We start from the raw sequence: 13,739 nt of genomic DNA, 5'->3' as shown, positions 1-13,739 counted from the left end.
ATAGTACGTTTAAAGAAGTCTCCTTTGAGGTCCACAGCGCGAAGTGATGACGTCATTTCATGTGGTAAATAAAGGTCATAATTGCGAAATGGCGGCCTTCTTGGATTTCTGAATTTTCAAAAAACCTTCAGGAAAACCACGAAATTGAACGAAAAGTTATCAAAACCAATACACAAACAACGTTATGAGCTAAACATATTTAAAAATACGGGAAGAAGTGTTGTTTCTTCATTTTAAAAAAAGGTTTTTCTATTTCCCCCCAAAAAATGCCTGTAAAAAATGGTTGCCACGGTAACATCCATGCAAGCCTACGAACACTAACGACCACATTAATTTTTTTTTTTCTAGATAAATTTCTGAAACAATCCTAAAGTTTGAGATAGTTGGCTCAAATATTTTAAAGTTATTCAAGTTGAAAGTCGCCGTGGCAACAATCAGCACTCCCAACTACTCCTCGGTCTAGATAGGGGTAAAGTATTTAAGCAAGACTCCTTAAATTGGTATCCTCTATTTACATGATGTTATCAAAGATGTTATCAAAGTTTCACGAAACAAATTCATGTACTTGGCTAGCAGAATTAATCTTTGGAGAGTGAAAAAGTACAATAAAATTCTCATCACTGCAACCGAGTACAGTGAGAAACCAGCTTTTGGTATCCAGTATCGACTCACTACGTCGCTCCGATTAAAATACTTTGTTCCACAGACATGAAGACGTTGGTAGTTACATTAAATTTAAAAAATATATATATTAACAATGTATACTAAGAGAAGAAAAAGAAACACAGTCACCTAGTAGCCAACGCAGTAGTAAGAAGATAATGAATTGTGGTCTTTGTGTTGTCGGTGGTTTGTCTAAGCAGGCATTATAATGTTTCTTGTTAAGAAGTGTGTTATAAAATGCATTAATGGAGACCTAAATAAACCTGCTTTTCACTGAATTGGTCCATTTTTAAACTAACTGGTAATGGTAAGCTCCCTTAATCTTCAATTCCGCACCATCGCGCAATTTGCATGCTAAAGTTGTCGACAATTGTAATGTTAGATTGTAAACCTTATTTCAGTAATATATACTTCAAACATGCAAGTCATATATTACCTGTTGCTGGACTCGGTGTCGGAGACGCTGCTTTGTTTGTGGTTGGTGTAGTTGTCCACGGAGTCACGATGGCTATTAAGAATCAAATTAAAAACGAAATAAATAGAGAAATCTTGTAAACCAGTTTGTCAAAGTGGTGCACTTGCAAACTTATCCACGATGCTTGTCAGAAAACCGCCTGGTTTTTTATTGCAGATCGACGGGAAATTTAAATGTGGTAGTTTTTGACAACTACAAACAGATGTTTTATAATCCTCAGTATCAGGAACAATCAGCGGCGATCAGTCAAAGATTGGCTAGGTATTTTCTCTGCATGTATCTAAATGTCATAGAGGGCCTCTCAATAACCGGCAAATTTTTATTGTATTTTCAAGTAGTTCCATTTATTTTAAAAGGAGAACGCTCACTTTCTGAGAATCTGTTAGAGTTCTCCAAACATTTGTGAGCTTAGGATCGATTACTAGCTGCTGTTCGTAAAATGAGCGCACGCTCATCCCCGAAGAGACAGTTGGACGCGTCACCTTGGCATTGTTAATTTCAACCAATGAGAAACATGTCTGCCTGAATCGACCAGGCAACTTAAGGTTACCCGGTACCTTCAAAGGTGTCTTCAGAGGTGTCTCGCGTCCAAGCGATGTAGCACGTCCGGTTTAAACTGTAGATACCTAAACCCTGATATCAAATTAAAGGTTATAGAGCTGGCTATCCAACTAAACCAAGAATTTTGAAATAAAATGAATTGCCGAATTTTTAGCACTGTTTTCTCGAATAATTTTTTTTTTACTTGGAAGAGCCACTTCATAGAGCTAAAACTAAAAAAGGAATTTGTTCGTTTGCCTTCAAATTTGGACAGTAGCTAGTTTAACATATAAACAACGAAAAGATGTCTGCGAATTTCTTCTTTCGAAATATTTTTTCTCCGAGAGCGATTTTTGTACGATTACTCCTTTTTTTTTTTTCATCCTATTTCGAAAATGCTCGATAACTTTTCACTGCGATTGAATATGGCAAGACGCAGACACGTTTTTTTTAGCGCTTAGGGTCCGGAAACTGAGGAGCAAATTAAATTAGCAAAAAACAAAATTCACTTTGACTTGTAGCTTTAAAAAGGTGATTCGGACGCTCGCAATTAGAGGTTGTGAAAAATTCGACAATTCATTTTATTTCACAATTCTTGGTATAGTTTGATAGCCAGCCCTATAAGCTTTAATTTGATATCGGGGTTTAGGTATCTACAGTTTAAACTGGACGCGCTACATCGCTTAAACGCGAGACACCTCTGAAGGTATCGGGTAACCTTAAGTTACATAAATTAGCCGTAAGGGGGTTACAATGGATTAAGTGGATAGTATGCGATCGTGTTATTGAGAAGTTTAAGATTCAAAATCTTAACGCTGTGCAACGGGAATGGTTGAAAAAGTTGGCTAAACATGTAAGATGTATTTGTTGAATCATTTTACCGACACGATTGGGAAAGTCTCTAATTTAAGCTGCACCAATCGTTTTTGATGTCGTGAAACGGTAGAACTTTCAATCCATAGCTGTCGTAATTTCGCCTTTGATGTCGCTGACAAAGGATCAAGTCGAATTTTTTAAATCTTCAAGGGTCACCGACGAAAAATCCAAGCCAATAAACCAATTAGCAAATGCCACAGCGCATGCGTACGAAATGGAATAGAGAAGTTAATTCAAATGGCTCATAATGATAAGAAAATCTCTTTTAGCATATTAATAGAAACTACATTAATGGAGAAATTGTTTTTCATCGAAATGGTACTTTTTTAAAACTGAACTGTAATGGCTTGCTCCCTTAAAAATCCGTAAAATTTTAAATTATTCAGCGTCGCGCAGTTTCCATGTGAAAGTTGTCGGCAAATGTAACGTTACATTTTGAAAACCGAAATTTAGTAATACATACTTCAAAAAATGCAAGTCATATATTACCTGTTGCCGGAATCGGTGTCTGAGACGCTGATCTGTTTGTGGTTGGTGGGTTTGTCCGTGAAGTCAAAGTAGCTGTTAAGAATCAATTAAGAAACACAATAAATAGAGACATCTTGTAAACCAGTTTTTCAAGGTGGTGTACTTGCAAACTTATCCATGATACCTGTCAGAAAACTGCCTGTATTTAATTATGGATCAACAGCACCTTTCCGAGAATCTGTTGAAGACTTCCAAATATTTGTGACCCGAGGGAGCGACCTACATTTTTTAGAAAATATTAATATAAATATATGAAACATATATTTGAACTGCGGGTGGAAGATGAAACAGGAGAAAGATTTTCGCAGTTTTTCGTTTTAAGCCGCTGCGTAGCATTGTTTTTGATAGCTAACACAGTTGTCCCTCTATTGCTGCAGTCAGCTTGTAGGCGTGCTTGTTTCCTGACCTCTTTCGTTGCTGTTTCATGATATGATCTACTGCCCATTCAGATTTTTTTCTCCAAATACAAAGGTCCGTCCCACAATTTGTCCTTACTAGCTAACTCCTCTACTGATAAACCTCTTGTTAGACGATCAGCTGAGTTCTCTTCAGTTAAAAATATCTTCACTGTTGAGGACTTGTGTGAGACCGTATTTCTCCAATTCCGTTTGCAACAAATGGCTTATATTTCCTGCTTCGGAGATGAATCTACCATAACACTTTCATGACATCCGACCAAAACGTGATTTCGCGAGTTGCAATCTTCAATGCTTTCGATATTGATACACTTAGTTTTAATCCTAGAATTGCGCCCCTCAGCCTCAAACGAGGGATTCGAGTGGCTGTAAGGGGTGCAACTCTTGACTTGGCAGCCACTAGGTGGACCGAAAAAGTTCCATCACTGTGCTCATATTTTTAATACACTACTGCTCCCTACGCATCTACGAATGCCTGAGGGCTCGTGGACTTCAAATTCCTGTCCACGGGCTGAAAACATCGCGATCTTAATTTTTACTAAATGCTTTGGTTCATTGTTGAACCACCGCTTAGCCTTCTTTTCCTGTTACAACTGAAGCGACTTCTCACAAGTCGATGCCCGTGGGCCAGATTTCTTGGAACGAAGCCTTTGCTCGAAAGGTATATGGCGTCCAAAATCCGAAAGTGTCGCAAAATGTGGTTATTCTTCTCAGGAAGCCTGCGCTTTATTAGGTCTAACATCTGTACACATCTCGAGGTGGATGCAATCGGCAGATGAACATGTTTTCCCTCTCTACCCATAGTACTCCGCGGGGCAGGGCAGCTCCCCCATTATCTAGATCTACTTTCCAATGCTGGTATCTCCCACAACAATTCTCCTGAGTTAGACAGCCATTTACATGCGTGCATACCAGCATTCTTCCACTGCGTCGAAAGTATTTTGCACAAGTCTATGGCAATCGTATCATCTGGAACTGAATTCATGCTATCTTCCATATATGTTGAGAGATAGTTGGAGATAATATTGCCAGAGATATAATTGTTACCGTAACCAGTGGAAAATTTTATTGATACTTCTTCGCATGTTCTTGTACGACGAACAACGGTTGAAGCTGCGACGAATTTATTCCGAATGCCACTCATTTGAATTCAATTTCATCTGGTACCTTGGTTTGGTCGAGCGCTCTCCATACAAGTCCATTACACTGGATATCTTCTGGTTTAAGACTTGCGCAGAGATACATCTCTGCTATGCCACAGACTAACTCTATTGCTTGCTCGGGAACCGTATTAAACGCTGGAAAACTTAGGTCCATGGTGTATGACATTGCTAAAGAGATCCCCTCGCACTTGGCTGCCGCGTCAGACACAATGCTTGTCCTCGTCGTTGCTTTGTCCGGCGGTAGGTAACAAGACTCAAAGGGCTTTTTCTCTGTTTTTGGGATCTTCCTTATACGCACAGGCCTCTCTTCTAGCTCTTTTTGAGAGTGCGTTTCTCTGTACTTCTCAACCGTCTCAGGGCTGTCTCGTAGTTGTCTGGTAACACTGAATGGTCGTCTTTCCAATGCAATTCCACCTCGTACCGCCTGCTCTCACGTTTGATTGATCGCTAAAGTTTCTCGAGCGCGGTATTTCTCATTCGAAGTCTCAATGCTCTGACTAAGCACCTCTATCTCCAAGAATGTTTGGAGTTTGCAATCTAGTTGAACTGGTATCGTCATCACGTATAAAATAAGTGTGAGCGACACTTGTTTGATAGCCTCCCTAATGAGTACTATTTCCATCGCCGATAAATGTCCATCGGAGGGTCGTCAGCCGTGCAACTGTTTTTACTGGTTTTCCTCCAACATCCTTCTTTGCTTGATACTCACGAAAACGTCGATGATTGGGCGTGCTCCAAGTTAAAGTAAAACCGTTAAGATACTCCCACTTCGTCGCGTATTTAGCCCAGTTGATTACTCCAATGTTCCCTGAAACGCGTTCTGCAGTGAAAGCTGTTATCTTTACATACTTCTTTTCATCTAAGCTTTCAAGATTTAGCTCAAGGATTCTTGTCTCGAAGCTGTCGACCATTTAGAACGTTAACGGTTGCTCTACGGTTCTCCCCTTGGAGTTCTAATTCAACTGTTGATGTACGTCTTACGACTGACGTCGTCCAGTAGCGCATTAACGACCACTCGTCTTGCGCCATTCTTGATTACTGCTGTTGCTTACCTCAGTGCGACATATTCCTCTTTAGTTTCTTTCATTTGCATTGCTGTTGTGTGCGATCTCTCCGGTAAGACCTGTGTGGTCTCCGCCTCCGTGGTATCTCTAACTGGAGCTACTCTAGTTTCATCACGATGGACGTTTTGGGGCTGACGATTGTAGCTTTCACTCATATTGCCCTTTCTTGCAATCCCTGGCCTCTCCTTTCTTTTCAATGTAGCACGCCCTGTTGTGCGTCCCTTGAACCACAAAATCGGGACTGTGGGAACGATATTCCGTGGTGGGTCTCTCCGTGGCATCTATGGCAAAAACGTTGTTGCGCTGTTTTCTGTCACCTCTTTTCAACGGCTATATCTTAAAACTCGCCGTACCAAATGGGATGGTTGTTTCTCCAGACTCTGAATGTACGGCGGCTCTTGCTAGGCCACTGGTTTGGAGTACATGCAAGTGATCTGGTCTGGCCAAGAAAACGTTTGATTTCTCCTTGGGTACTGGAATTGCTCCATATCCCTCGAAGCGTCTCAGGTGGTACTGTCTGGAAATCTGCTTCTTTTAATTTATGGGATTCACTTTGTCAAAACAATTATTAAGGGACACAACCCCCCTTGCGTGGTTTTTATCTTGTCAAGTTTCTTCGTTTGGTTATTTAGTGTGACAGTGTTGCTCAAAGGTGAGCTGCGGTCTCTCTTTGTTAGCTTTACCCATCCTTCTCTCTCTGGGTTTCATTTTTTTGTACTATCCGCAGTAGTCTAACAAATCTGCGTATTCTCTGTGTTTATTAATTTACTTACAATAATTTAATGCTAATATCATGTATGCTCTAATTTTATCCCATGAGAAAAATCGGCTTGACACTCACCTCCTCTTATCCACAGTAAGGAAACGTGTAAAATAAGGGCTTTAAGAAACCATTCGTCCATCCTTGATAAACACTGATTATCACAACATTGGTATTACTTGGCAAAGAAAGGAAAACCTGCAAAGAAGAACAGGCAAATACCCTGAGAACGGTGCCTATTAATAAAAAAAGTATTTTTGTGCGGTTTATGACTATGCGGGGAAATCAGATCCTAGCAAGGGTTTTTGATATCCAAAAATTAAATTGGGTGTAACCACGCAATTTTTAGAGATAATTAAGCAACGGTTATTCTAAAAGACAGTAAAATACAAGGTAATGTATGGCATTTTTATCCAATTTGGAGCTTTATTTTCTCTGAAAAATGTTTAGTTTCCGCATAGTTCTTTTTTGTAGACGGTTATATAAGTAAAATACAATTACAAGTAGCTGTCATTGCTGCGATAAAGATCTTGCACCAATAATTAGACGGAAATATTAAATGAAATCGTGTTTTTTGGCAAAGAAAACATTTTGTTTTCTTTTCTATTGTCAGTTTCTAATTTTATTACGAAATGTCTATTATAAAATTTCCAATATGTCAATGAGCAGATTCAAATCATTCTCCCCCGGCCTTTTTGTTTTCCTTGCCTTTAAGCATACTCTGATAAGGTACTCTGATATTTTAATATCACACCTCGTGTTATGATAAGTCAATGACTAAATGTGTGGGAAGTTATCCTCGCTTAACCTTTTTCTTTCTTGTTTTTCTGGTACTGAGCAGCCATGTATTTTACCGTACTACATACAGGGATATTTTGTTTGTTACTAGAAATCCTCAATTCATTATTTAAACTCGGCCGTCAATAGCTGATTTCAAAACGTTCCTTTGCTAGAATAGACACCGTTTGTGTAGTTTCGAACGATCCAAAATACAGAATGTGTTTAACCCGTAGCTAACAGTTCGCTTATGGTTAAGACACCAAAACACTAATGCTTTTTTTACTTGCAAATTAAGGCTACACCTGCATTTCACAGGTAACTCTTTTCACTTGCTCCAATTGGTTTCTTTGTTAATTCGCTCTAATTGCTTTCATATAGAGCCTTACAGTTTGCTTATGGTTAACACACAGAGACAGTCAGGCGTCTTTAACTGACAAATAATAATGGCTACAACTGCATCTTGCCACCAAGGAGTAGCGCACATCTGGAAACTCTTGCCAAATTTCAGACCAAAATTTTTCCTAACCTATTTCAGAGACGACCTTCTTGTCGATTGCATACCGTCCAAATTCTCCAAATGATCATGTTAACCCGCTACAAACATACAAGAAGCTAAATTGGTTCAACGACCGATATGGATATGTCAAACATGTCAGCAGGACTTTGCTAGGGCCTTCAACTTCATTTTACTCGTGACAACTATAATCAATTCCAGAGCAGCCTCACCCTATTCAGCCAAATGTGGTCAGATTCTATGCTCTTCTTCAAACTTCCTTGTTAATCACAAATTTATAGAAGACGTTGCTCTTTTTTGCGTCATGCATGGAAAGTTTTAATATCTTTTTTTTCCAACTCACTATGAGGGCTCGTTTTTCATTACGAACGTATTACGTATTCGCAATTAATTTTAATACAAAAGCGCTGACTCGGAGATTTTAAGCTTAAAGGATTGTTAAACATGACGATGTCTGAGGGACGTTTCTTGCCATTATGGAATATTAAAAAAAGCAATATTACGAAGGAAAGAAGCCAGTTGAGCTGGGGGGGGGGGAGGGGGGGGAACGGAGGACTTCAAAATTCGACTCTCCTACATAAGCTATAGGAGTGATTTTGCTATAAGTGTGTTTAGCCAAAGTGTATGGATATTTAGCTTTTTAGGTCTAGATGGCTTCAGGAATTGTCGTGTTTTGGACAACATTTCGTTCATTTGATCTCAATAACTCAGCGCTTTTATATTAAAATTCTTAATGCGTTCGTAATGAAAAAGGACCGCACGTGGCGAATTAAAAAGAAGATATTAAAACTTTCCATGTATGGTGCAAAGGATAACAATGGCCGCGTTAAATTTGTAATAAAAAGTAATACTCTTGTTAAATTTTATAGTGCCTTTTACCTCCAGTTGAAGAATTAGATTTTGATGCAGGTCGTCAAAATAGTTCAGTTGATTTTATTTTACATTTTTATTAAAGGTGTCTTTAAACCGTAAGCATGATGCTCTCTGAAAAGAAATAATTAGCATCGTTTTTTATTTGACACAAAATGTCCAACAATATTCCCTATATGTCAACAAGCAGATGCTAGGCAAATATATTCTCTCTCAAACTTGTTTTCCTTTTATAGTGCTATCTTTTTCCGTTAAAATCTCTAAACCATAAACGAGACAAGAATCTTAAAGGAAATCACTTTGCTCTTTGGTAAAGAAAACAGTTTTTCCCTTTTCTTAATGTTAGTTTCAAATTTGGATACAAAATGTCAGTTAATATTCCCAATATGCCAATGATCAGCAGCAAGCTAAATTATTCACCCTAAACCTCGCTTTCTTTTTGTAGAAGGTTATACAAGTAAACTACAATTACAAGTAGATGTCTTTTTTTGCGATAAAGATCTTGCATCATTAATAAAACGGAAATCTTAAACGAAATCCTGTTTTTTTGAGAAAGAAAACATTTTTCCTTTTCTAGTATCAGTTTCTAGTTTGAATACGAAATGTCTATTATAATATTTCCAATATGTCAATGAGCAGATTCAAATCATTCTCCCCCGGCCTTTTTGTTTTCCTTGCCTTTAAGCATACTCTGATAAGATACTTTGATATCACACCTCACCTCACACCTCGTGTTATGATATTCTCAATAAGTCAATAGCGAATTGAGTGGAAAATTATTCTCGCTGAACCTTTTTTCTTCTTGTTTTTTGGTACTGAACCGCCATGACCTTTACCGTACTACATACATTAACATTTCTCTTGTTACTGGAAACCCTTAACTCATTATTTAAACTCGGCCGTCAATAACTGATTTCAAAACGTACCTTTGCTAGGATGGACACCGTTTGTGTAGCTTCGAACAATCCAAAATACAGAATGTGTTTAACCCGTAGCTGACAGTTCGCTTATGGTTAAGACACCGGAACACTAATGCTTCTTTTACTTGCAAATTAAGGCTGCACCTGCATTTTGCATGTAACTCCTTTCACTTGCTGCAATTGGTTGCTTCGATAATTCGCCCTAATTGATTTGACATAGAGCCTTACAGTTTGCTTATGGTTAAGACACAGAGACAGTAACGCGTCTTTTACTGACAAAGAATAATGACTACAACTGCGTCTTGCCACCGGGGGTATCGCGCTTCTTAAAACTCTTGCCTAATTTCAGATCAAATTTTTTTTCCCTAAACTATTTTAGACACAACCATTCTGTCGATAGCATACCATCCAAATTCTCCAAATGATCATGTTAACCCGCTACAAACATACAAGAAGCCAAATTGGTTCAGCAACCGATATGAATATGTCGAACATGTGAGTAGGACTTCGCTAGGGCTTTCAACTCCATTTTACTCGTGACAACTATAATCAATTCCAGACCAGCCTCACTCTATTCAGCTAAAAGTGATCAAAATCTATGTTCTTCTCCAAACCAAGGAGGCTGCCGCGGTCAAAACCGCTCTTAAAGTTAAACAAGACTTTTCCTTGTTAATCACAAATGTAAAGAAGACGTTCTTTTGTGCGTCATGCATGGAAAGTTTTGAATATATTTTTTTTCCAATTCACCATGAGGGCTCGTTTTTCATTACGAACGTATTACGTATTAGCATTTAATTTTAATATAAAAGCGCTGACTCCGAGACATTTAGCTTAAAAGATTGTCAAACACAACGATTTCTGAGAGACGTTTCTTGCCATTATGAAATATCAAAAAAGCAATATTACGAAGGAAGCTAGCCAGTTGATCTAGGGGGAGGGGTAGGACTTCAAAATTCGACTCTCCTACATAAGCTATAGGAGCGTTTTTGCTATAAGCGTGTTTAGCCAAATGGCATGAATATTTAGCTTTTTAGGTCTAGATGGCCTCAGGACTTGTCGTGGTTTGGACAACATTTCGGTCATTTGATCTCAATAACTCAGCTCTTGTATATTAAAATTCTTAATGCGTTCGTAATTAAAAAGGACGACACGTCGTGAATTAGAAAGAAGATATTAAAACTTTCCATGTATGGTACAAAGGATGACAATGGCCGCGTTAAATTTGTGATAAAAATTAATACTCTTATGAAATTTTATAGTTCCTTTTTCCTGCAGTTGAAGATACTTACACAAAGGCTAAGCTTTTTGTTCAAGTCGTCAAAATAGTTTTAACTATTTATTAATTTAAAAATTGACTTTATCCCACAATTTTATCAAAGGCGTATTCAAACCGTAAGCATGATTCTCTCTGAAAAGAAATAATTAGCATCGTTTTTAATTTGACAAAAAATGTCCAACAATATTCCCTATATGTCATCGAGCACATGCTACGCAAATTATATTCTCCCTCAAACTTGTTTTCCTTTTATAGTGCTCAGTCTTTTTCCATTAAAAACTCTACACCATAAATGATACGAGAATCTTAAACGAAATCATGTTGCTCGTTGAAAAAGAAAACAGTTTTTCCCTTTTCTGTATATCAGTTTCAAATTTGGATACAAAATGTCAGTTAATATTCACGATATGCCAATAATCAGCAGCAAGCTAAATTATTCACCCTAAACCTTGCTTTTCTTTAGTCCCGAAGGTTATACAAGTAAACTACAATTGCAAGGGGCTGTCCTTTCTGCGATAAAAATCTTGCATCATTAATAAGACGGAAATCTTAAATGAAATCGTGTTTATTGGCAAAGAAACATTTTTCCTTTTCTAGTATCAGTTTCTAATTTGAATACGAAATGTCTATCATAATATTCCCAATATGTCAATAGTTTTAAGACTTCCAAATACTAGCATTTCTCAATTATGTAAATTGGGAGACTCGACCTTGGCATGAACCTCACAAGAAAGTATGACTTGAAAAACGTTCTCCAAGACAAAGAAAACACTGACATAGTTTCACAATAGAGTACATTATAAAATATTTGAGATAGTACGCGCGCTCTCATTGGTCGATAGGTGTGTTAAGATGAGAGCAGGAGCCCATTACCCGGAGCGTACAACTTCCTTATATTTGTGCAACGGCGTTTTCACAAGTTGTTTTATTTTTAGATACCCCTTTCCCGCGAAAATTACTGTTTTACGGTGACGTCTGCATCGAAACAAATCTGATTAGAAATAAAATGGCGGCGAAGCTACGATTTTTTTGGTACTTTTTTCCGTTCTCCACTTGTCGTTTTCCATCATTCCAATTCACCCTTCCATCAGATGGCCTTCCCACAATACCATGCGTTTTACTTTCACTTTCAACATGTGAAGTTGCGGCCTACCTTTGCATAAGCTTATCTCTGAGTGCGAATATACGCGAGTCTCCCTTCGATATATCGCTCTGACGGTTTCCACAATGGTCAAATAGGCCTTAAATAGTATTGCAAAACAATGAAAAGGTCCGATCAGGATGTAGAAAATCCTTTTAAAACAAATGAACCCCGTTTAGAAGTTGAAGAGTCAGCTACGTGTTCGTCTCCGGCGGCCGAGGAAGGTCCGGAGGGTCACAACAATTCTTTAGTCGACAAGAGCACTTCAGTAAAGAAAGCCTTACGATTAAGCTTAGAGCTCAGACAAGAACTTAAATTTCTGCAGGCGGCATCGAAAGAATCTTCACTGAAGAAAATTATTGAAGGAGATGAACGGCTGCGGGAATGGAGTCAAGTTGTAAGCAGAGCGGGTTATTTTTGCGAGGTGCGATCTCTCGTGTCAGATTTGTCCCCCTTCCCTGAATCTCTTGTGGAACAAGGACCCGCGACAAATGAACCGATGTTGGCTCTTTTCATTACCACTCGAAGACTCTTATGTTCGATTCCAGTACTGGCTCAGGCTGTTCGCCTTATAATTTTTCCAGACGGCGAGTGGCGACTGGATAGTCCGATTTACGCCGGAACACAGCCGGTGAAATCACAAGTGGAACATTCAGATTGCCAGAATGTTTTGCATCGTTTTGCAAAAACAAACACTAAACATTTGTCAGAAGAAATCTCTGAAGCATCTTAGAGACTCGCATTACAGTTGCCGACTGTCTTTGCTTTTAATATCTACCGGATGCGAGCTTACCCACAAAACAATGGAGATAAAACATAATACTTGTCGTTCAGTCAGGAGGCAACGGAGCTGAAAAGAAAAACTGCAAGAGGCCAAACCTCTCGAAAGCGAGAGACAACAATGATCAACTTTGTAAAGACGTGGAGCTATTAGACTCTCATATACGTCATAAACGAACACCCTGCAATCTCGATGTAGATAAATAGCACGAGCATGAAATCACGAGCAACGAATTCCACGGATCCTATGTCTTCATAGATGACATATGTTTAGCGCTGTCTCCTAAAGATGCGGATTTATTGGACTCATATACGTGATAAACGAACATCCTGCAATCTCACTGCAGATAAGCATGAAATCACAAGTTACGAAATCCACGGATCCCATGTCTTCATAGCATTTATTAATGCGCTGTCTGATATCTTGCAGTTTAAAGTCCAAGCCGGTAACTCTAAAAAAATGCGACAGAGCTAGCATACCCAATGGCATATGAAAAACTTCTCCTTATGGCTCAGAAAACCTCCATTCAGTATATTTGAGTTTTTCCCTTTATGATCAAGAAAAACGTCATCACTAAGCAGATTTAAGGTACCGTTGAAGGCTTTGTTATAGTCGCGTTGACCCGTCAACATGTGGACGAGTCATTCTAGTTACGTAATAACAGTCTCTTACACAATCGCTTGTGATTGGTTACCCAAAACTAATTCGCGGGAAAGGCTTGTTTAAAAATAACTCTACTTGTGAAAACGCCGTTTCACAGACTCGGTATGAAAGTTGTACGCTCCGGGTAAGGGGCTCCTGATGAGAGTATGTAAATACGGTTGTGATGTCACGTTTTCTGTGTCTCCCGGCACAATTTGAAAACATTTCAAAGCTTTCGCAAGACTCGCAAAGTAATTTTAAGTACAACTGTTAAGGAAATGGAGAAAAGTTCCCAAAATTTTGATCGGGTTTGCCTATCTCCTTTCTCCT

The 13,739-nt window shown here is 38.6% G+C and overlaps 1 protein-coding gene across 1 annotated transcript in view; it reads right to left on the bottom strand.

The window, feature by feature from the left end:
• Positions 1 to 13,739, bottom strand: part of LOC146468850 (CUB domain-containing protein 2-like) — a 92,291-nt gene that overhangs the window by 63,712 nt on the left and 14,840 nt on the right. Inside the window, exons 2-3 of the mRNA XM_085123896.1 lie at positions 6,567 to 6,683; positions 3,044 to 3,115 (exon numbers count right to left, since the gene is read on the bottom strand). Of these exons, the coding sequence (XP_084980022.1) occupies positions 3,044 to 3,115; positions 6,567 to 6,627 (133 nt within the window). The 5' untranslated portion in view covers positions 6,628 to 6,683. The remainder of the gene's footprint in view (positions 1 to 3,043; positions 3,116 to 6,566; positions 6,684 to 13,739) is intronic.

The sequence above is a fragment of the Pavona decussata genome, unplaced genomic scaffold (genome assembly GCF_977016875.1).
Source record: "Pavona decussata unplaced genomic scaffold, jaPavDecu1.1 SCAFFOLD_128, whole genome shotgun sequence".
Taxonomy (NCBI): domain Eukaryota; kingdom Metazoa; phylum Cnidaria; class Anthozoa; order Scleractinia; family Agariciidae; genus Pavona; species Pavona decussata.
The sequence above is the reverse complement of the archived record's forward strand: the minus strand, read 5'-3'. Positions and strand labels throughout refer to the sequence as shown.